Below are 25,308 nucleotides of genomic sequence, written 5' to 3' on the forward strand. Positions count from 1 at the left end.
AGCAGCTAACTTTTTTTAAAAATTCCATTCTATGGTTTTTAACGTGGTAGACATCAGGGCAAGTCCAAGCTAATATCTATTGCATGGTAAACGCCACTTTAGCTGTTTAAAGCGGTTTAGTAAAAGTGCACCATAGGCTATTGTAGAAGCACTATTTGGGTTTTAGATGCATGCAAACTGGTATTTAGACATTGATATGGCATAGACATCTGAATATCAATTTTACAAAACTAGGATATAAACATCTAAATTGTGCATATGACAAAGGTGCAAGGTCTGGGTGAGTTCTAGGCAGGACTAGAGCTGGACTGGAAAATAAATATATTCCCCATTACAGAAGAGGAATGTACATCTATGTTCAGAAAGATCAACAGTGAGATTACATTTGCTATCTGTAATGTCTAGGTTTCATAAAAGTGCATGTATTGAGCAGTGCTCCACTGGAGCCATCCACCTTAATCTCCTGGTGGTTGATGTCTCCCATGAAAAATAAATTGGTAAGGGATACTAGGGTCTGTGACAGTGTGGGGAAAAATACATGTTTATGTTTGTAAAAGGGCTAACATAAATACCTGTGTTCTGCCAAATAAACATGTGTGTTGCTATTTCATAAGGAACTACTTAATATCTATATTCAGATGGGTAATTTGATATATAAATCAACACAATGTGTAATCCCTGTCCCTTGTCCCTAGGGAGGGGAAAAACTTCAGCCCTGTGGGCTAAAAAATAAGAGAGACAATTAGACTTAGTTGTAGGTGCAACCAGTAAAAATCTTTATTGGTATATCACTAAGCCAAATACAAAACAATTGTTCTCTCTGGAGCAAGTTGTCACACAGAAAAGCCAGACGCAAAAAATGAATAACAAAGTCTGCTCACTAACACCTTTCTTAGCCATCACATATATACCATTTGTAAGTTTCGTTTTCTCCCAATCATGTGATTTCTCTTAAACTAAAATCATAAAGTATCCTGTGCCATATATGGATGTTCCTGTATTATATCAGTCTCTCCTGATGTGTGTGCACATGCACACTCGGTGGCCGTTGGCTAATTAGTTATCAGTACAGCGTGTAGTTAGTCACAGAGCAAAGTAATACATATTACAATCCCCTTGTGTCCTCTCTCCCTAAAACTGAAACATTCTGGACATCTTAGACTCACTGTATACTCAGTCTCTCACCACCTCCAAAGGTTATATCCACCTTATATGAAAGGCATGGTCTAAGCTCCAGCCAAATGTGCATCCTTGAAGTGTCATTCCTCAGTTCCTGAAAAAGCACTGTATGTTACAAAGATGCTAACTTATTAGGCTAACTTGTGAGAACCAAACAGAGCAATGTAAAGCATAAGAAGGAATATACAATAGTCAAAAACAACTTCACAATAAAAGCATATCAAAAATAGGAGGAAAGCCTCAGAATGCATAGGCATACTTATTTTATTATTATTATTATTATTTGATGCATTTGTATTCCACATTTTCCCACCAATTTGCAGGCTCAATGTGGCTTACATTATACTGTAATGGTGATTGCCATTTACTGATAGAGAAATACAAGTGGTATTGCATTTAGGTACATAAGTGGTAAAGTAGAATACACAGTGGTATTGCATTGAAGTTCCTAAAAGATAAAGTGAATTATAAAATGTTAGACAATCAACTATAGAAAGTTCATTTCCGGTATAAAATGGTAGTGCGTATTGCTTCAGTTTCATTAGTAGCTCATAGATTATCTAGTGTGCAGTTTTCGGTTTTGTCTAGTTCATGTAGAGTCTAGTTGTCTAGTATTTAGGATGGATCATTATGATATGCCTTTTTGAACAGGTTGGTTTCAGTAGTTTTCGGAAGATTGCTAGGTCGTGCGTTGTTTTTATGGCCATTGGTAGTACGTTCCACAGTTGCGTGCTTATACAGTGGGGGAAATAAGTATTTGATCCCTTGCTGATTTTGTAAGTTTGCCCACTGACAAAGACATGAGCAGCCCATAATTGAAGGGTAGGTTATTGGTAACAGTGAGAGATAGCACATCACAAATTAAATCCGGAAAATCACATTGTGGAAAGTATATGAATTTATTTGCATTCTGCAGAGGGAAATAAGTATTTGATCCCCCACCAACCAGTAAGAGATCTGGCCCCTACAGACCAGGTAGATGCTCCAAATCAACTCGTTACCTGCATGACAGACAGCTGTCGGCAATGGTCACCTGTATGAAAGACACCTGTCCACAGACTCAGTGAATCAGTCAGACTCTAACCTCTACAAAATGGCCAAGAGCAAGGAGCTGTCTAAGGATGTCAGGGACAAGATCATACACCTGCACAAGGCTGGAATGGGCTACAAAACCATCAGTAAGACGCTGGGCGAGAAGGAGACAACTGTTGGTGCCATAGTAAGAAAATGGAAGAAGTACAAAATGACTGTCAATCGACAAAGATCTGGGGCTCCACGCAAAATCTCACCTCGTGGGGTATCCTTGATCATGAGGAAGGTTAGAAATCAGCCTACAACTACAAGGGGGGAACTTGTCAATGATCTCAAGGCAGCTGGGACCACTGTCACCACGAAAACCATTGGTAACACATTACGACATAACGGATTGCAATCCTGCAGTGCCCGCAAGGTCCCCCTGCTCCGGAAGGCACATGTGACGGCCCATCTGAAGTTTGCCAGTGAACACCTGGATGATGCCGAGAGTGATTGGGAGCAGGTGCTGTGGTCAGATGAGACAAAAATTGAGCTCTTTGGCATGAACTCAACTCGCCGTGTTTGGAGGAAGAGAAATGCTGCCTATGACCCAAAGAACACCGTCCCCACTGTCAAGCATGGAGGTGGAAATGTTATGTTTTGGGGGTGTTTCTCTGCTAAGGGCACAGGACTACTTCACCGCATCAATGGGAGAATGGATGGGGCCATGTACCGTACAATTCTGAGTGACAACCTCCTTCCCTCCGCCAGGGCCTTAAAAATGGGTCATGGCTGGGTCTTCCAGCACGACAATGACCCAAACATACAGCCAAGGCAACAAAGGAGTGGCTCAGGAAGAAGCACATTAGGGTCATGGAGTGGCCTAGCCAGTCACCAGACCTTAATCCCATTGAAAACTTATGGAGGGAGCTGAAGCTGCGAGTTGCCAAGCGACAGCCCAGAACTCTTAATGATTTAGAGATGATCTGCAAAGAGGAGTGGACCAAAATTCCTCCTGACATGTGTGCAAACCTCATCATCAACTACAGAAGACGTCTGACCGCTGTGCTTGCCAACAAGGGTTTTGCCACCAAGTATTAGGTCTTGTTTGCCAGAGGGATTAAATACTTATTTCCCTCTGCAGAATGCAAATAAATTCATATACTTTCCACAATGTGATTTTCCGGATTTAATTTGTGATGTGCTATCTCTCACTGTTACCAATAACCTACCCTTCAATTATGGGCTGCTCATGAGTTTCCACATTGAGTGGAACATTTTCTTTGCTGTATTTTTCGCATGGCTTTCAAGTGTGAGATTTCGGTCAATTGTAACTCTGAGGATTTTCAAACTGTCTGAAACAGGAAAGGTGTAGTCTGGGGTGTTTATGGTGGTGGTTTTGTTCATGTTGTATTGTGAGGAGAGAATGAGACATTGTTTTTTTTCTGTGTTGAGCTTTAGTTGGAATACATCTGCCCATTAATTCATTATTTGGAGGCTGTGTGTGATTTCGTTTGTGATTTCAGTTAGATCGTGTTTGAACGGGACGTATATCGTGACATCGTCTGTGTAGATGTAAGGATTAAGACCTTGGTTGGATAGCGATTTGGCTAAAGGTGTCATCATTAAGTTAAAAAGGGTTGGTGAGAGCGGTGATCCTTGGGGTACTCCGCATTCAGTTTTCCATGGTGATGATGTATTTGAATTTGATATCACTTGATATGTTCTTGCGGTTAGGAATCCATAGATCCATCTAAGTACGTTTCCTCCAATCCCAAAGTACTCTAGGATGTTTAATAGTATTTGGTGGTTAGCCATGTCAAACGCGCTGGCCATGTCAAATTGTAGTAGAAGCACACTATTGCCGGTTGCAATTATTTGTTTGAATTTAGTTAGGAGAGTGATTAGTATTGTTTCGGTGCTGTGGTTGGATCGAAATCCCGACTGTGATTCATGTAGTATTGAGAATTTGTTTAAGTAGTTGGTGAGTTGTATGGTTACCATACTTTCCATTAGTTTGACCAGGCGGTAGTTGGTTATGTCATTTGTTTATTTCTTTAAGTCTTTGGGTATAGGGGTAAGTAATATATTTTCTTTATCCTTGGGAAAGAGACCATATTGTAACATGTAGTTTAGGTGTGACGTGAGGTCCATTATGAAGCGTTGGGGGGTGAGTTTTATAAGGTTGTTGGGACAAATATCTGGTTTGCAGTGAGATTTGGCGAATCTGTTGATTGCTTCGCATAAATCAATCATAGGCATGAAAACCTCCATGAAGAAATACATTTATAAAGTAATGTCCAAATAAATTCTTAAAACCACTTATCTCACACTTCTGTCATATCCAGGTTTCCAAACCCAGGCCAGCAATGGTCAGTGTTTCTTAAAAACTGGTTAAAAGATAGAAAACAAAGAGTAGGATTAAATGGTCAGTATTCTCAATGGTGAAGGGTAGTTAGTGCGGTTCCCCTGGGGTCTGTGCTAGGACCACTGCTTTTTAACATATTTATAAATGACCTAGAGATGGGAGTAACTAGTGAGGTAATTAAATTTGCTGATGACACAAAGTTATTCAAAGTCGATAAATCACAGGAGGATTGTGAAAAATTACAAGAGGACCTTACGAGACTGGGAGACTGGGCATCTAAATGGCAGATGATGTTTAATGTGAGCAAGTGCAAAGTGATGCATGTGGGAAAGAGGAACCCAAATTATAGCTACATCATGCAAGGTTCCACATTAGGAGTCACAGAGCAAGAAAGGATCTAGGTGTCGTCGTTGATGATACGTTGAAACCTTCTGCTCAGTGTGCGGAAAGTGGCTAAGATAGCAAATAGAATGTTAGGTATTATTAGGAAAGGAATGGAAAACAAAAATGAGGACGCTATAATGCCGTTGTATCGCTCCATGGTGTGACCGCTCCTGGAATATTGTGTTCAATTCTGGTCGCTGCATCTCAAACATGATACAGTGGAATTAGAAAAGGTGCAGAGAAGGGCGACGAAAATGATAAAGGGGATGGGACGACTTCCCTATGAGGAAAGGCTAAAGTGGCTAGGGCTCTTCAGCTTGGAGAAAAGGCGACTGAGGGGAGATATGATAAAGGTCTATAAAATAATGAGTGGAGTGGAACAGGTAGACATTATGCGTCTGTTTACGCTTTCCAAAAATACTAGGACTAGGGAGCATGCAATGAAGCTACAATGTAGTAAATTTGAAACAAATCTGAGAAAATATTTATTCACGTGATGTGTAATTAAACTCTGGAATTCGTTGCAAGAGAATGTGGTAAAGGTGGTTAGCTTAGCAGAGTTTTAAAAAGGTTTGGATGGCTTTCTAAAGGAAAAGTCCATAGACCATTATTAAATTGGACTTGGGGGAAAAATCCACTATTTCTGGGATAAGATTTTATACTTTTTGGGGATCTTGCCAGGTATTTGTGACCTGGATTGGCCACTGTTGAAAACAAGATGCTGGGCTTGATGGACCTTTGGTTTGTCTCAGTGTCACTCGGTCCCAGATTGTGAGCCCTTGAGCCCAGGCCGTGAACAGAAGGGAATCTAGGAAAGGCCTGGGGTGGACCAAACCACAACTAGAACAAATAATAAAGCACAGGGTACTCACCCAGAACTCCAGGCTCCCGCGGAGAGGTGCAAAACTCCTCAAAGGCAGAGAACTTCAGGACACGTTCGGCCTGCACCAGCAGTCTAGGCTGCACCCAACTACTGGAAGTGGAGCCACAGTAGGGTTACCATTTTGTGTCCTCTGAAAAAGAGGACACATGCCACGCCCCCTGGTCCGCCCCATCACGCCCCCTGCCCCGCCCCTGCCCTGCCCCTTTTGGATCCTCGTTCCGCCCCCTATTCCCCTCCCCCGTCACATAGTCCCCTCCCCTGCCCCCATCACCTACCCCCCGCACCCCCCTGTCACATACTCCCCCCCGTCACATACACCTCCCCTCACTTACTATCTAGCCCTGGTGGTCTACCACCTCATTTTGAACTAAAGGTTCACATTATGACATTATGAGACCTTTTCCCCTCTCACTGAATGAGCAGTTTGGAGTGGTACATATAACTGCTTTTGAACTGGACTATGTTGGCACATTTAGACTGGACAGAACTTATGCATGAAGGAGCCCCTATAGACAGCCCCTCCAAATATGACACCATTAGTACTAATGATGAAACCTATCCTTCCTCTTTGTACATCTGTATGCTGCACAAGCGACCATGTCTGAAAATATAAGTGAGATTAAATAAAAATGCTACCAACAATAAAGAACGACAACAACGAGGATGCAGCAGCTCATAGGTTTGCTTTCTTTGTTTTGAGTGTACCAGATGATGGCTGCGCGAGGAAGAGGAAACAGAGGCTAACCTAAGTGACTTCAACGTTTTGACGTCATGCCATCTCCAGTTTTTTTCTTCAGTCCCTTTGGTTTTCATTGCCGCGTGGACGCACCCACTTACGCTGGACGGCATGATGACATCTAATTTTTTTAAACCCGCGAGCGCCTTTTTTTTTTTTTCTTATTTTGTTCCCTGATGCTGGATTCAGAGAGCCTGTAAGTTGTTACAACAATGTGCTTTACATTTGGTCGTTTTGTATAGCTTCATATGGTACTCGGGTGAATGAGGAGGCTGTTCCTACTTGCTCGCTAGGATCGGGGATTGATTTTCCGCCTTCCTCGTTCGAGCTTCGAGGAGATGACATGTCCGGTCCCATAGCAGTCGGAAGTGCAGTGCTGGTAACGGAGCGCAAGAACAGGGGAAGGAGTATGGCGTATCCCGACCCGTTTTTCATAGTAAATGAAGAGCGGAGTCGGCGGACCCTCTCGGCAACGGCCGCGTTACAGGATCGCAGTAGGTAGGATTACCATTCGTCCCGACGAAACCCGGACAAATCGGGGAAATGCGGAAATCCGCCCGGACTCCCCACGGCGCCCTCAAAAAGAGGACATGTCCGGGGAAATCCGGACGAATGGTAACCCTAAGCCACAGGAACTGGCTGGTAGCAACAGAACTCCACGGGGTAAAGCAGGGACAAAGATACCGAAACAGCTTCTCGAGACTTCACCTGCACTTGGCCACCGTTCCCCAGGAGTTGAGCCCCTGGGTGCAGGCGGCCGGCAGGACTTCGGGCCAACAGAAGGCAGCAGTTGTATCAGGTGAAGCTGAACCAGACAGACAGGCAAGACAGACCAGGCAGAATCCAGTACTACACGGAAAAGAGAACTAAGCAAAAGAAGTACTGGCCAGAGCAAAGACTTCTAGGCACAAATAACCCACACAGCCAGACACAGAGACTGAGGGGTGAACATAGCACACTAACCCCAGAAAAAGAGGTGGAACCACAACAGACAGAACTAAAACAAACAAGTAGACACATCACAGAAGATACACACTGACCCATCAACCAGAGAACACAGCCCAGCTGCAGAGAAAAGCCAATTAAGCACACACTGAGACAAACAAATATAAAATGGGACACAGAGAAAATGCTGACAAGCCAGCACCTAGGAACACAAAGAAGGAGGAAACAGATTCCTCCAGCGCACAGAGCAACAGCTTTCAGAAAAAATAAGATAAGAGACTACAGCAGGAAAATCCAAACGCTAGAGCAGCGCTTACCTGAAAACTGCAGGTAAAAATAGATCTTGATTACTGACGTCTGTAGCTGCAGACCTCAGCTACAACCCAACTGACCAATAGCAAACAAGTCCCACCCAGCTACTCTAGCAGAGAGGTTTCCAGCTCCTCCCTAGCCCCAGCAGAGTGGGTTCCAGCCTCTCCTCAGCCTGCTTAGCAGAAACATAACTCTCAGTATGGCAATACTTATGTACTTATGTACACTCTGATTCAGGGACTCAGGACCAGTTTTCCAAACCAAGGGCCTTGTTTACTAAGCCGCGTTATAGGCACGTTAACATTTTTATCGCACATTATCCATGTACGCGTGTTAACTATGTACACGCCTACAATATCCCTATAGGCACCTACACTGTTAGCGTGCGTGCTAATTGTTGGTATGTTAAAAATGCTAACGCGCCTTAGTAAAAAGGGCCCTAAGTCTAACAATATAAAGTTGTTTATGTGCCCATTTTGAGCTGTTTATTTAAAAGAAATCTTATATCCTGTGTTATCTACAAATCTGGCTACGAATAAAAGACATACATAATTTAATATAAAACAAGTATTCAAAAACAATATAAAAAGAGAAACAAAAATAACATAAAAACAATGCTACTATAAAATACATAAACAATTCCAGTGAAAGACAATTGAAACTTGTTGATATGTTACACGTTTATGGCTCAAAAAAGTAGGCTGCTGCTGCAGGATGTAACGGACACATAAATGCTTATTTTTCCATGTATTTTAAACCAGACTCTATGTTGATAGATCCTGTTCTAAAATACCAGCAGAGCTTTAGACACCCTGCATTGGACATCTTAGTTCTTCCACAAGTTCTATTTATCTAAATTAATGAAAAAAAAAAACGCCAACATATCAATTACATATTTTCAACATAACACCCACTCTAAAAAGTTGAATACTTTTTTTAATATCAAGTGAAATGAGGTTCTTCCCCTGTGTGTTGTCTATGTTGCACCATTCAATAGCATTTCAAGCAGACTTTTGAGGTTTGGAGTATATTTCTGTGTGGGGTGATACTAAATAGGTCCTTATATATCAGTAATTACAGTAGGCTTTCTAACATTTTAGATTGTAGTTTAAGCAGATTTTCTCATCTATATTTTATAGGATTATTAACCTATTTGAGCTTGCCTCGGATTTCTTTCCCTTGGGTTTAGGATGACTGTGATATTCTAGTACTTTCTGGTAAATTACTTTTTTGTAAAGCATTATTCCACATGTTAAGTGTTTTTCAATGTTTCTGAGAGTATAGTTTATAAATTTCTGCTGGGTAAACCCATAGGGCCCCATACGTAAAGCTTTTTTTGTTGCAGACTCTGCATCTCTCAGTGAACATGGAGCATTTAGATAATAGCTTGGGTCCAGTTTAATTTTGCTAACTTAAGAGCTGCATGCCACTCCTCCAGCTCTGGAATTTGTTCTGTCTTGTCTCCTAGGGGGCAATTGTATAAAACATTTCCATGTGCAAAGCATGTTTTATATAAAGCAAATGGCCATTATAAAATTGTGCATGGGTATGCACATGTAAAAAGTAGGGGGTCCTTTTACTAAGGTGTGCCGAAAAATGGCCTTCGCTGAAGTAGATGTGTGTATTGGGCACGCGCAGGTCCATTTTTCAGCATGCCTGCAAAAAGGCATTTTTTAAAAATTTGGCTGAAAATGGTCATGTGGCAAAATGAAAATTGGTGCACATCCATTTTGGGCCTCAGACCTTACCTCCACCCATTGACTTAAGTCTTATACGTTAATCGGGCAGTAATCATCAGCGTGTGTACAGTGCCGATTACAGCCGCTCGCTGGAAAATAAAAAATATTTTCTGTCACACATAGCGGATGCACATCAAAAATGATATTACTGCCCAGGTCATGCGGTAGCCAGGCGATAGTTCAAAATTGACATGCCTACGTGACATTAAGTGTTGGAACCATTAACACAATTTATTGATCATTTTGTTTTAAAGCTTAAAGCTATGGAGAGTAAATATATTTTTAAAGGAAAAATTCTCATTTATTGCGCTTGACACAAGACATGGTTTTGCCATCTGGTGCGATTTTTGTTACTACGGGCATTACTGTTTTTTTGATGACCTCTCAGTTGATCATCAAGCAGAGTTATTTTTCAAGGTCAATTTTATGAACAAACTCAAGGGGTTGTGATGGGGGCCTCGTTGGCACCATCTGTTGCCACATTGCATGTGGTAGCTTTTGAGGAACAATTCATTTACACCTCTGTGTATTTTCAGTTTATAATTTTTGGAAATGTTTTTTCAATGACATATTTTTTTCATTTGGGAGGGCACCTGTGAAATTTTGCAGCAATTTTTATTGTGGTTGAATACTTTAAATCCTCATTTGTAATTTAAGTCATTATGATCATATATACTTTTTGGATGTTCATGTTTTTTGAGTTAATAACATTATTCACACTGCATTATATTGGAAGTCCGTTTCTTGGGATGCGTTTTTATATTTCTGTAGTTTTCATCCATATCGACTGAAGGCTAGTCTGATGATCAGTCAGTTTCTACACATTCAAAGAATGTGCTTTTCTGTTTCTGAATTTAAATATCAAACTTACAAATTATCTGCTCATTTTATAGTCACAGATTACCCTTCTTCTGTCATCAAGAAGGCTTATTTAAGAGCATGTTTTGCAAATAGGGAGTTACTGCTTCAATATAGGCGCAGATCAATGGAAGATAGATTGATAGCTGTGTTTCTGTATTCCAACTTTAGTTCTGCAGTTATTTCTATTTTAAAGAAGCACTGGCCAACACTATTGGAGCATGATGAACAAAGGACGTGTGTGTGTGTTTCCTCTTTTTATCATGATCTCCCATTTTAAAGTTAAATGTTAGTGTTTTAGTTTTTATTAGAGCCCTTACTCCAGTTATTGTCAAATTTGGTCGTCCTATGATTACTATTGCCAAATGATCACATTACCATTACTACTTGCACCAAATCCTGCATTTCACTAAGGACCAGAGCGTTTTTTTTTCTAGTGAAAAAGGTGCCGGTACTCAAATGCCAGGCCACCCTTCAGGGGTGGGGTGATCATTGAGAGACCTAGCTCACAATAGCCACCCTCCCTGCAACCAATCACAGAATTTATGATAAGGCAGAATTGGTGTGTAGGGCCTGAGCTTTTTCATTAAAAATTGGGAGACCATGGGTCAATTTTAGCAGACAATGGAAAAGGTGCCGTACTCATTACCCCCACGTACCCCCTCCAGAAAAGCCCTGATAAGGACTAGGTTTAAAAAGCTCTTACTCGTGTCAGTTTCTGGACCAGCTGCTCCATGGAGCAATCATTTATTTAATGTAGAAACCCTGCCTACCTAACATGCCCTAATATGACATTGACCCATTCAATATTGTGGTATTTGAAATCTTATCAATTATCAGCCAATCAATTAATAACCAGTTTTAATTTAAATCATAAAAAATATCACAAGAAAAAGACTTCAGTGTTGTAACACCCCTGCGTAGCATCCATAGCGTTTTAGAAAACACAAACAATTACAATTATCTGTGTAATGTCTATTAAACTAGTGATGAAAAGATCCTTACAGATTTTTTTTTAAATCTCCACTTTCTTACAAAATATATTACTAAAAGGCTGGCTAGGGGGGAGGGGGGCAAGATTCCCAGGCCTGGCCTCCAAGGAAGGCCTGTCACCAGCGATCCAAAGAGGCTGCTCTGCCGGTCACATTTCCTTTTTCCTGCCGCTTCCTGTCTATGTGGAAGCAGGAAGTTACATCACAGGAGACTGGATGCAGAAGGAAGAAGGACCTGTAGCCAGCAGAGCATCTTTTCTCGATCGCTGCTGGGGGATGATGCCAGTGGCTATGGAGGAGGAGCAACAGCAGTAGCAGTGGTGGCAGGGAGAGCAACAGTGATAGTGGTGGTGGTGGCGGTGGCTGCAGGGGAGAGCAACAGTGGTACGGTGGTGTCAGGGGGAGCAGTGGCAGGGCCCCGAAGGTTGTTTCCCCCGGGCCCAGCTTTGTCTCTCAGCAGCTCTGAAATTACTAGGTTAGGTAGTCAATGTAATAAATCCACTGATGCAGCCTACAGTAAAACAAGGTGTTCTTGTTGTCTGATGCATGGAAATGGTAGGAGGCATCTTTTTTAAACTATAAGGGCCCTGTTTACTAAGCTGAGCTTAGAGGTGTGTTAGCATTTTTAGAGCACGCTAACCATGTAGATACCCATAATACTCTTATGGGCGTCTACATGGTTAGCCACTCTAATTTTTAGCAAGAGCTAAAAATGCTAGCACACCTTAGTAAACAGGGCCCTAAGTGAACTGTATTGTGGGTATAATAATGCTTCAGAGCAGATGTTACGTAAATATTTATTTGGACCTGACATTGGCACAAATGATTGAAAAAGCACTCATGCTTAAACTTTTAAAAACATATATATTTTATTTCATTTGACTCCTTAATTGGCTCATTGTGGACTTCCTGTTTTGTAAAATCTGGCACTTGTAAGTGGCAACACTTGCATGCATAGGCTGTAAAATTACCAGCTGCATTTGTAAGTACTGTCACTACACTTACATCCTCCTGAGTGGTGATAATTTTTTACACGTATATATCCCACTCTCATTATACATATTTTACAAAACCCTCTGTGTTCAGTAATCCTTTTTAAAATACTCAGGGAACTGTGCAGATCTTGGCTTGGACATCCTTATTTTGTGCGAGACACAAAAATGCATAGTACGCAAATTTGTGCAAACAAGTTATAGAATAAGGACATTTACATTCATAATTTAATTGTTTAATTAGTTGCTAATTGGCTTTAACAACCAATGATAGGCTTTAATTAGCAGTTACATGTGTAACTGCCTTAGGGGCCCTTTTACTAAGCTGAAGTAGGGCTGATGCGCAGGTAGCACACACCAAATCGACACTACTTCATGGGTAGTGCGGGCACCATGCAGTAGTTTTGAAGTTGGCACATGTTGTTTCCCACGGTAGAAAATAGTTTTCTATTTTCTACCATAGGGCACATTCCTAGTGGTAATTGGCAGCGCACCCACATCGATGCATGCTGCACACAGCTTCGGAGTGCGTATAAGGAGGAGCCCACTTATAGAATTGGTACCGAGTGGTTGATTCTTTGATTTTCAGCAGCACACTGGGGGCAATTCTATAAGTGAAAACTTAGTTTTAAGTGCCCCAATGTGCATCCAGATTCCATGATAGAATACTAGCATAACCCATTATCAGCGCACTTTACAGCCATAGACCTGGTATTGTGAGGGCCTAAATACAGCAAATGCACACATACTGCCAGATTTTATATAGCGCTTATACAGTGGGGGAAATAAGTATTTGATCCCTTGCTGATTTTGTAAGTTTGCCCACTGACAAAGACATGAGCAGCCCATAATTGAAGGGTAGGTTATTGGTAACAGTGAGAGATAGCACATCACAAATTAAATCCGGAAAATCACATTGTGGAAAGTATATGAATTTATTTGCATTCTGCAGAGGGAAATAAGTATTTGATCCCCCACCAACCAGTAAGAGATCTGGCCCCTACAGACCAGGTAGATGCTCCAAATCAACTCGTTACCTGCATGACAGACAGCTGTCGGCAATGGTCACCTGTATGAAAGACACCTGTCCACAGACTCAGTGAATCAGTCAGACTCTAACCTCTACAAAATGGCCAAGAGCAAGGAGCTGTCTAAGGATGTCAGGGACAAGATCATACACCTGCACAAGGCTGGAATGGGCTACAAAACCATCAGTAAGACGCTGGGCGAGAAGGAGACAACTGTTGGTGCCATAGTAAGAAAATGGAAGAAGTACAAAATGACTGTCAATCGACAAAGATCTGGGGCTCCACGCAAAATCTCACCTCGTGGGGTATTTTTGATCATGAGGAAGGTTAGAAATCAGCCTACAACTACAAGGGGGGAACTTGTCAATGATCTCAAGGCAGCTGGGACCACTGTCACCACGAAAACCATTGGTAACACATTACGACATAACGGATTGCAATCCTGCAGTGCCCGCAAGGTCCCCCTGCTCCGGAAGGCACATGTGACGGCCCGTCTGAAGTTTGCCAGTGAACACCTGGATGATGCCGAGAGTGATTGGGAGAAGGTGCTGTGGTCAGATGAGACAAAAATTGAGCTCTTTGGCATGAACTCAACTCGCCGTGTTTGGAGGAAGAGAAATGCTGCCTATGACCCAAAGAACACCGTCCCCACTGTCAAGCATGGAGGTGGAAATGTTATGTTTTGGGGGTGTTTCTCTGCTAAGGGCACAGGACTACTTCACCGCATCAATGGGAGAATGGATGGGGCCATGTACCGTACAATTCTGAGTGACAACCTCCTTCCCTCCGCCAGGGCCTTAAAAATGGGTCGTGGCTGGGTCTTCCAGCACGACAATGACCCAAAACATACAGCCAAGGCAACAAAGGAGTGGCTCAGGAAGAAGCACATTAGGGTCATGGAGTGGCCTAGCCAGTCACCAGACCTTAATCCCATTGAAAACTTATGGAGGGAGCTGAAGCTGCGAGTTGCCAAGCGACAGCCCAGAACTCTTAATGATTTAGAGATGATCTGCAAAGAGGAGTGGACCAAAATTCCTCCTGACATGTGTGCAAACCTCATCATCAACTACAGAAGACGTCTGACCGCTGTGCTTGCCAACAAGGGTTTTGCCACCAAGTATTAGGTCTTGTTTGCCAGAGGGATTAAATACTTATTTCCCTCTGCAGAATGCAAATAAATTCATATACTTTCCACAATGTGATTTTCCGGATTTAATTTGTGATGTGCTATCTCTCACTGTTACCAATAACCTACCCTTCAATTATGGGCTGCTCATGTCTTTGTCAGTGGGCAAACTTACAAAATCAGCAAGGGATCAAATACTTATTTCCCCCACTGTAGATCCGTGCCGAAATCTAGGTGTGTTCTATAAAAACGCACGTAACTTAATTGGCTTAACAAGTTAATCAGCGTCGATGACAGCACTTATGAAGCAATAATGAGCACTAATTGGCAATAATTAGAATTTAATATTCCAAAAAATCTCTCTAATATAATGGCAAGGAATGATACTCTTCAAAAAAACTATAGTTCTGTAGAGTGCATCAACTTCAAAGGAAAGAATAAGGGAAAAAGTCTCTGAGTCTTACCCAACCTCCAACCCAAGTAATCGTTTATTAGTGACGAGGGTTGAAAAAAAATTTCCGGGTGTCTTATCATCATCGGCAAAAAAACCTTAAATTCCAAAATAAAAGAGATGCTAAAACTGAACAGAATCAACTGGGGATCCAAAAGCATATGAAAGTATAATATCGTGACTTAACTTTCAAGTGCAGGTGTAAAGCAGCGTGTGAGTCATCGGTCCAACACACCAACTTTGGCCAGAGTTTCGCTAGAAAGGTGCTGTCTCAAGGCGTGAGTAACCTTCAAAACAATACAAAACCAAAAAAATAATAATAATAACTCAAGCGTTATATGCAAAAAAAGGTGAAAAACTATGAAGAAAGCAATAAGAAGACATAAATGTACAAAAAATACATGTGTATATAGGATCCAAAAGATTACACTTTTAAAATTTATAGTTCAAATATGAGTACTTGCCAGAAAAGTTCAAAACACAGGTGTGCTTCCTGCTCGCTGGTCCCTAACAAAATGGCTGCAGCGTCTCATCTTTATAGAGTGACTACCTGGATTGTGTGATGTCATATCCTGTGGCGTTAATCACAACAGCTGTTATATATTTATGATCGTCGAATAATATGAAAGGACCTCTTGATATCATATCATAGAACTAGTTGAGATAATCCTGTGTATGGAGTGTGATTCATTGTGTCGGAAAGCTATTAAAATAGGATCCAACATTCTTATGGCAATGAGATCAAAAAAGTGTTATGTATAATTGTTTTATTTTTGTTTTAATTGTATGTAAAACCAGACCACAATTGTATAGTAAAACAGATCCTTAAAAGATTTCCTAAAGGAAACTTCTCCAAACAAATCTCATATTCAGACCTCCGGGTGCTTCTGTCTTGAGTGTGAAAATCCAGAATTGCTCCCTCTGTAACAATTTTGTCAGTCTGTCAGGGCAGTCCGTAGCAATGTGGTCTATCGCACAAATCTTCAATGAGGAAAAGTCATGCCCTAGATTGAGACAATGAGACACAATCGGGGCTTCTTCCCTCCATTGTTTAAGACAGCTTTTGTGTTCAGAGATACCTTTTTTTAGGGGGGGGGGGTGTGGTTTCACCCACGTAGATTTTTGGAAACGGACAAATAATTAGGTATACTATATAGTCCGAGGTACAAGTAGTCAAGAAATTCATAAAGAATTTTTTCTGTGTCACAGGATGTATGAAAAATTCCTTTAATTCAAGGGTATTTCGACAGAGAAAGCAATGAGAACATTTCGTGTGATTTGTCCTTTAAGGTATACCTGAGGGCTCATTAATTCCTTTAAATTGGAATTTCTTGTAAAAGCAAAACGGAGGTATGTTTGAGAGAACGTAGATTAAACATTTAAAACCTGCCAATGTTTCTTGATTTTATGAACCTTGGCTATACCTGGTGTATGTTTTAAGATGCAAGTGATACTGTCCTCTGTACCTTTTCCTGCCGGTTTCGAAGTAAACAATGAATCCCGGCAGGGCCGCCGAGAGCCAGAGCCGGGCCCGGGACAAGGCTGCCCTCGGGCCCCCACCACCACCCGAGGTCGTTGTCGTCGCCGCCGGGCCCCCCCACCCGAGGTCGCCGGCCCCCCCTCCACCCGCTACCGGGCCGGGCCCTGCACTAACCTTAAACACCTCCTTTCAGCACGTTTGCAGCAAGCAGCAGCAGGGCAGACCTCTCCTTCCTTCCGTGCCCCGCCCTCGCAGATGTTACGTCAGACGAGGGCGGGACACGGAAGGAAGGAGTGGCCTGCCCTGCTGCTGCTTGCTGCAAATGTGGTGAAAGGAGGCATTTAAGGTTAGTGCTGGGAACGATGGAGGGAGGGCGGGTCGGACTGCGGTGTCGCCGGGCCCCCTCCGGAGGCCCGGGGACTTTTGTCCCCCCTGTCCCCCCCCCTCTCGGCGGCCCTGAATCCCGGTCTGAAAAACAAGCTTTTGTGTAGACTTTGCTACGCCTCCGACACACCCCTGTGAACTTTGGTCATTACCGCGACGGAAACCAGTTGGGGATGCCCAAAATCGACTTTCGATTATGCCGATTTCGGCGACCCTGTGAGAAAGACGCACATCTTCCAATTTGTGTCGAAAGATGGGCGTCCTTCTCTTTCAAAAATAAGCCTGTTTGTGTGTCTAAGTGCTTTGAAAATGAGCCCCACTAGTTGCATAGTATCATAGCAAATGATGGTAGAAAAAGAGCATTTAGCCCCTCAAGTCTGCTCAGCTAATTTGTTCACACTGCTACTGTAAGTGTATACCCCAGTTACAAGCTAAAGCATGCAAGGACCTTCAATATTGCTGCTTTTTATCAAATACAGTCCTCCCTTGTCCTCTGCCATATTAGGTAGAAGAACATGCCCCAGTTGGTTCCCTCCAACACCCACCTTTCTCATGCTTAGCCTAAAAAGCTCTGTAATATGTTAAATAACCAGCAATACTACTTTGGCTATTGCCCAAAGATCTGACCTCAGAGATTCCCTGCATGACCTGCAGACAGACCCAGCTGTGTGAGTACCTGTGTTTCTTCTAGGGTGTCCATTCATCACAGAATCTGCAGCCTGCTAATTGTTTCTTCCAACTTGTCAGAAAATCCAGTCAAATAGATGTGTAATTGTCCATCATATTTTAGGACTTCTAACACTTTATTTGCCTTACATTTTGACAGTGCCAACATTTAATGTTGAATCAGGCTAATATCATACTATAAATGCTTATAGTTGCTGCATATATACAGAGTAGTAAAATTTTATTCTCTCTGTGATGTATTTGCTCTTAAATTCTAGGTAGAAGAAGCTCTGGAATCTGTAAAAAATGCCACTAATGAACAAGACTTGGCAAATCGTTTCAAAGAGTTTGGGAAAGAGATGGTGAAACTTAACTACGTTGCTGCCAGAAGACAACAGGTACTATGGGAAGATTTAAATGTGTTCCACGTATGTCCAGTAGGGCTTTAAACTGATAAATAATAGTAGTAGTAATAGTAATGATTTGATGAGAAGATACAGTATAATATTGTGATATCTATAATTATAATAATCTCCCAATTGACTTGTTGGCTGTAAGTTATTCTTATGTGTTGTTATTTTACTATTGTAAAGCTGTTAACACAATTGAAGTTATTATGTCACACTGTGCCTGTTATACACTGCCTTGTGCAAATCTTCTCATACAGACAGTTAATATATGGCAATAAAATAATATATAGAGGTAAGAAAAGGCCTAATAATACAGCCTGATCCTAGCAGACACTCTTTTGAACCAAGAGCTGCAAGGGTTAAAGCGACTGGATTGGATCAAGTAGGCTTAGGGGGATCTATGGGGGGTGGGGTATCTTAGGCTGTGCTTCAGGGGGTGGAGAGTCAGTGGGGATTATGGAGAGGACTTTGGGGTATGGGCCTATTCATAGAGCTCCATCCAATTTAAGATGGCACCTAGGAGCTTCAGAGCATGTGTTAATGACCTAATGCTCCAAGGCAGGAAACATAATAACCGCTTTGAACTGGTGCTGTCTTTCCAGCAATAACATAACTCTGCAGATCATCCCAGCACTATTCTGGTAATTTTGGAGTGATCAGGAGGCAGAGCCTAGCTGAAGCTAGGTACCCAGAGACAGGTAATATTCAGCGCAAAAACAGCTGTCCTGAGCTATCCAGATAACAGTGCTGAATATCACCATTATACAAATTATCATGGCTTTGCCTGTTATACCCAGATATTCAGTGCCAATATTCAAATAACAGCCAGTGCTGAATGTTCGGGTAGAACTTCAAATGTGACACTCAATGCAAAAGACTGGATAGCATCCCTCTCGCTGCTGGACTGCTATCTTCATCTTAGTATTTTTGAGTTTTTCAATAATTGAAAACTTGCTAAGGTATTAAGGATATATTAGTCTAATATAAAAAAGTATTTACCTTATATGGTACATTGTGTGATTTATTTAGTGTTTTTTTTCTTAGAAAATGATGAAATGCAATTAAAACTCTGTAAGAACACTCCTCCATTGCTATCCTAATTAGAATAACTGACTATAAATGAAGAGTTGTGCTAGGGGTGGGTGGGAGTTGGAGAGGGTGGGTGGGATTGAAGACTAAACTAGGTCCTGCTGTGCCTTCTAGAGTTTATCAGATTGCCTTTAATAACATTTGCAAATATTCTTCTTCCTCATATCTTATTTAAGACCTAATTCAGGTCAGTAGCAGTGCTACCTCTCTAGCAGCCAAAGGACAGAAAATATCTGTCTTTTAGAAAAAACATTGAGTCTTGCTACTATCCTTTTTAATGTTCTTTAGCTGTTAAATTTCTACCTCTAGAAAATGTTTCAGGTTAATACTATAGGAAAAGTATCTACCTCTAGAGAAAGTTTCAGTTTAAAACTATGGGAAAAGGGTTATACACTATGGAAACTGGTTAATAATGCTTGCTTCTCTCTCCTAAGACCCCCTAAGACCAAACTAGGTCCTGCTGTGCCTGCTAGAGGCTGTTAATGCTGCAGTACAAAGTTTAAGTTTTAAAGCTAGGGTGAATGACTGGGAGAATGTAAGCCACATTGAAACAACATTGGTTGTATAATGTGGATACCAGTACTAATAAACTGTAAATTAAATGTAAGCTATAACATTTTTTTCTAGCATGGTGAATATTCAAGCTCATAGACTAGAACAGCAGGACATCAGATTGAATAATTTGGAGGAGAAAGTGAGAGAGTTGCAGAGCCTTTGTGTGCCTCAAGTGAATGACAAGGGTATTATGGCTTAGAAAATGGAATATTTGGAGAGCCACGTTAGGAGAAATAATTTGAGGTTTCCTAATTTTCAAAAGTTTCCCATAATTTGTCCAGTGGGTATGGTGGAGAAATAGCTTAAAGAAGGTCCTTAGGATTCCAGCATTATTATCTTATCTTATACTTGCACAGACCTGGAACAAGTGTTGGTTTGGAAGTGGAAGAAACTGGAGGTTCTCAGTTGGCTATAGATCTTACTGGGAACCTCTGGTAACAGCTTAAACGCTCCTTGAAATTTGTAACTGAAAGGACTAATCTAATAGCTAAATATCTAAATGTCACAAACCTAGAATATCAAATGTGGAGCCAGATGTACACACCTACGACACAGTTAATACCTCTCCTCTGAGTATCTCCAGTTTGGGCGCGTCTATACAGCTTGGGCACGCCTATATTTTAGCGTGCCTATACTTCGTGTACATCTACATCTGGGTGTGTCTACACTTTGGCACGCCTACATCTGGGCACCTACACTCTGGGCATGCCTACTCTGACGTCAGATGCTTTCACTTTAAAACCAGGAACTTCTCACTACTTCTTTGCCTCAGGTACTACTTTCCTGGTGTATGGTGCGTTTTACTTGTTGCATTTCTTTCTTGCTGATTACTGCCTGGACCTGACCTCTGCTGGATCACCACCTGCCCTGACTACTGCTTGGACCTGACCTCTGCTAGATCACTGCCTGACTGGACCTGACCTCTGCTGGATCGCTGCCTGCCTTGACTTCTACCTGGACCTGACCTCTGCTGGATCACTGCCTGACCTGACTACTGCCTGGACACAACCACTGCTGGATTGCTTCCTGCCTTGACCATTGCCCGGACCTGATCTCTGCTGATTGCTGCTTGCCCTGACCACTGCCTAGACCAGACTTCTGCATAGCTCTGTCCTCACCTCCGTCTGTCTGAGCCTGAGTCCTCTCTCTCGCACGACTTCCTAAGTCCTGTTGGCCACCTGAACCCAGGGGCTTAACTGCTGGGGAACAGTGGTCACCACAGGTGAAGCGTTGGCAGTGCTTTTCTTGGGCTGGTACGCGCCAGTACGATGTACCGGCATATTTTTTTCCACAGTGCCAGCTCACTTTCCCACCCTCATCTTCCCAACAGCCCTGCTTTCTGTTCCTGCCACCCCATGTTTACATCTTTTATTTTTTTTACCTGAAGTTATAGCACCTGCGGTGGCAGTGCTAGTGAAAGCAGCAGGCTCGCCTTCTCCATCCTTCCCTTCCCTCTCAGTGTCCTGCCCCTGCGGAAACAGGAAACGACGCCAGAGGAAGACTGGCCACTGAGAAGGAAGTGAATGCTGGAGAAGGCGAGCCTACTGCAGTGCTTTCACTAGCACTTCCACCGCTGGCGCAGCGACTTCAGGTAAAAAAAAATAAAAGATTTAAATTTGGGGCAGCAGGAACAGAAAGCAGGGCTGTCGGACAGCTAAGGGCGGGCAGGTGGGGCTGAGATTGGAACTTGAATTCGACAGGGGCTGAAAAGCGGGGCAAGTGGAGGCTGGGGTGAGTCACTAGACATGGATGGGAGGAGAGGATAGGGGGCAAAGGAGAATCGCTGGACATGGATGGGAGGGGAGGGCAGGGGAGAGAGGAGAAATCATTGGACATGGATGGTTAGGAGAAGGCAGAGGAGAATCACTGGACATGGAGGGGAGGGCAGGGGAGAGAGGAGAATCACTGGACATGGTTGGGAAGGGAGGATGGGGCAGAGGAGAATCGCTGAACATGGATGGGAGGTGAGGGCAGAGGAGAATCGCTGGACATGGATGGGAGGAGAGGGCAGGGGGAGAGAGCAGATTTGTTGGACATGGATGGAGGGAAGGGCAGTAGAAATGCTGGATATGGAGGAGATGGAGGACAGGAAGGAGATGCACATGGATGGAGGGGAGGGGGAGAGGAGAAATACTGGACATGGTAGAGGGGAGGGAAGACAGAGGAGGAGATGCACATGGATTTAGGGGAGAGAGGAGAAATTCTGGACATGGATGGAGGGGAGAAGAGAGAGTTGAAATACTGGACATGGATTGAGGGTAGGGAAGAGAGAGGAAGTTAAATGAACATGGATGGAGAGGAGGAGACAGGAAAAATGCTGGACATAGATGGAGGGAGACAGGAAAAAATGCTGGACATGGATGGATGAGAAGGAAGAGAGAGGAAGGAGATGCATATGGATGCAGGGGAGGGAAGAAAGAGGAAGGAGATGCATACTGACAAGATGAGGGACAGGGAAAAGAGGAGAAAAACTGCACATGGATGGGTAAAATAGGCAAAAGCTAGATCCACTCTATACTTCCTCCAGTCAAGTCCATGGAGGACCCAGCTTTTACCTATGGATGTAGGGCAAGAAATGAAGAAGGAGGAAAGTTAACAAATAAATGGAAAGGAAGCCCTGGAAACGGAGTTAAGGGAACAGATAGAGAGCAGCAGAATCAGAGACTGGGACCAACATGATCAGAAAAACAAAATCATCAGACAACAAAGGTAGAAAAAATCATTTTATTTTCATTTTAGTGTTTGGAAGATGTCCAATTTGAGAATTTATATCTGTTGTCTTTTGCACTGGATATACTGGAGCTGTAACAGCTTACAGAAATTATTTATAATGAAAAAAAATCACGTTATTTTTTTCTCCTATACTGGTATACTATTTTCAGTGATACTGCTTATGTGCGCCATGGCTGGCATAAGGGGTATGACTACCGTGGGTGGAGCCATAGATGGTGATTCTGCCCATAATGAGTACAGGTACCTTTTTTCCAACAAAAAAAGCACTGAGCGTTGGGCTTCTGACTGCTGGTCCTTGGATCAGCACAAGGGCTCACTTCTATTCCTGATAGCAGTGACACTAAATTTATCTTTGAGCCTGACAGAAACACTGTGCTGTATTTCCATAAGATGAATGAACTGTTTTGGGGATTAAAGTTTCAATTTTTTTCTGATTTTTATCATGATACACAGACAATGCACAGGGACTGTCAGCACTGAAGCCAAGAATACTAATCCTAGGGATTGCATTAATGTTAAAATTTCCTTGTAGATGTTCTGATATGTTGGAGAGTAATCAATATCTTTTCTTCAAACCAAAACAGCTTTTGAATTGATGTGCCCAGTCGAGCGTTGAGGAACATTCCTGCATGAAAGATACTGAGTTACAAATGTGATTTCATTTCCGACTGTCTTTTTCTCTTTTAATTTTATTGCCTTTTCTTTTTTTATTTACTTGGTCCTCATGTTCAATAAATAGCCAAAAATTATTTATTTTCTCTTCAAATAAATATTTTTTTCTTCTGTTGTTTTTTTAATTGTGTTTTTTTAAATAATTTTCAAAAGTATCACAATAAGAAAAAAATTGTGACATTAGAAACAAAACTATTCATCAAATAGAAAATCATAAAAGAAATAAAATACAAATGTCACCACAATATCTAGAAAAAAGGAGCTGAAATTGGGGTATAAATCTACCAATAATCAAAAGAAATAAAAACAGAGATGCACATCCCTTACATTTCTCCGAACCAGCTCATACTGTATAACTCTCTAAGATCATTCTTAAATCCTCATCTTTTCTCTAACACAAATAAACTATATTGAAAAACAAATTATGTTTACCTTAAATGTAATAACACAGTTGTGAGGAAAAGTTAATGAAAAGCTAGTGCCCAAGGTGTGATATTATATACTTGATCATAGTCTTTCTTTGGTGTTTCTGGGACATAGACCTATGGAACTTTGTAAGTCTAATTGTTTTGAAAATGAGCCCCACAGTGGAATTAGAAAAGCTGTAAGGGCAGTGGTGTGCTGGAGCCGGCTGGCACCGGCTCTGCAGAGCTGGTTGTTAATTTTTGAAGAATTTTGCGAGCTGGTTGTTCAGCTGTCAGCAGGGACGGGAGGACACACTTCTAGTGCACAGTCCTCCATCCAGCCAGGTAATTAGGCCCCGCAGCGCAATCTAATATTTATTTATTTAAATTGACAGCCAGGGGGGATCATAAAATGTGAAAAGGAAGGACCGGGGGTGGGGGGGGGGGCAAGATAGCTTAATAATAACAAAGAACACTACTCTGGATGGAAGAGAAAGGGCAATGGGCATGAATGGCTAAATTTTAGTGAGGATATCCTGATGCCTGGGTTCGCCTTACTGTTGTTGTTGTTGTTGTAATCTAACATGGGAAGCCTGGTGTTATAAAGTTGATGGAATGTATTGAAATTAAATGGAAGTAGAGAATTAAACTCTCCTTTCATTGGGGCACACATGGAATCAGATCTTCATTTGTTTTGTAGAAGTTTACCTTTTTACACAAATGGATTATTCTGTTTTGAACATGTTCCAGGGGGAAGTGGTTTTATTAGTCAAAATAAATATTTTGTTTCATGCAGATTTCTTTTGTTTATACATAAATGGGCTATATAAGCCCTTAATGCAGCCCATATTGGTTTTCTTATATTTTGTTCTTGTGATAACTTATACTGTGCCAAAACTGAAAACTCTTATCTCTGACTGGTCAGTAATAAAAGGAGCTCATTGTGAACACTATCTACCCTAAAAGGTTATTTTGTGGCTGTATGAAGAATTGTGATATTGAATAAATAAGCGTATGTGTGTGTCCCTAGTCATGATGCATCCTAAATTTATATAATCTTTTCAAGAAATCCAGTTAATCTTTTAACTTATTAGTGGAGCATAACCACAGAGGCTTGGTATGGTCACATTTTCAATATGGTAATACTAGGGCCCAGCTAAGGAACAGCCAGGTTATTTTGAGTTAGTCTTCACTGGACCAAACTTGCTTTCCTTGTGCCATCACTATCCAGCAGGTAGGCAGTGTCTTAAAAGATGGAGGATAAAGGATTTTATTTTACATTAAAAGAAGGTAAATTTGGATGTAAGGATTGTTTGAAAGCACACTCTCTCCCCGGGTATAGCCAGCTCTGCAAATGTTTTTCTTTTTTTGGGGGGGGGGGGGGGCACAGAGGTGGACCGGGGGGGGGGGGGCCGCAGAGGTGGTTCAGAGAGAGAGAGCCTGTTGTTAAAAATTTACCAGCACATCACTGGAGAAGGGTGACAAAAAAGATTAAGGTGATGGAACGACTTCCCTATGAGGAAAAGCTGAAGCAGCTAGGGCTCTTCAGCTTGGAGAAAAGATGGCTGAGTGGAGTGGAATAGGTAGACGTGAATCACTTGTTTGCTGTTTCCAAAAATACTAGGACTAGGGGACACGCAATGAAGCTACAAAGTAGTACATTTAAAACAAATTGGAGAAAATATTTCTTTACTCAACATGTAATTAAACTCTGGAATTCATTGCCAGAGAATGTGGTAAAAGCAGTTAGCTTCCTAAAAGAAAAGTCCATAAGCCATTATAAAGATGGACTTGGGCAACTCCTCTGCTTATTTCTAGGATAAGCAGCATAAACTGTATTGTACTGTTTTGATATTTTGCTAGGTACTTGTGATCTCGATTGGCCACTGTTGGAAACAGGATACTGGG

The 25,308-nt window shown here is 41.9% G+C and overlaps 1 protein-coding gene across 1 annotated transcript in view; it reads left to right on the forward strand.

The window, feature by feature from the left end:
- The window catches only part of CTNNA2 (catenin alpha 2), a 1,714,656-nt gene that overhangs the window by 375,503 nt on the left and 1,313,845 nt on the right, over positions 1 to 25,308 (forward strand). Inside the window, exon 5 of the mRNA XM_030191022.1 lies at positions 17,816 to 17,935. Coding sequence (XP_030046882.1) covers positions 17,816 to 17,935 — 120 coding nt within the window. The remainder of the gene's footprint in view (positions 1 to 17,815; positions 17,936 to 25,308) is intronic.

The sequence above is a fragment of the Microcaecilia unicolor genome, chromosome 2, assembly GCF_901765095.1.
Source record: "Microcaecilia unicolor chromosome 2, aMicUni1.1, whole genome shotgun sequence".
Lineage (NCBI taxonomy): Eukaryota > Metazoa > Chordata > Amphibia > Gymnophiona > Siphonopidae > Microcaecilia > Microcaecilia unicolor.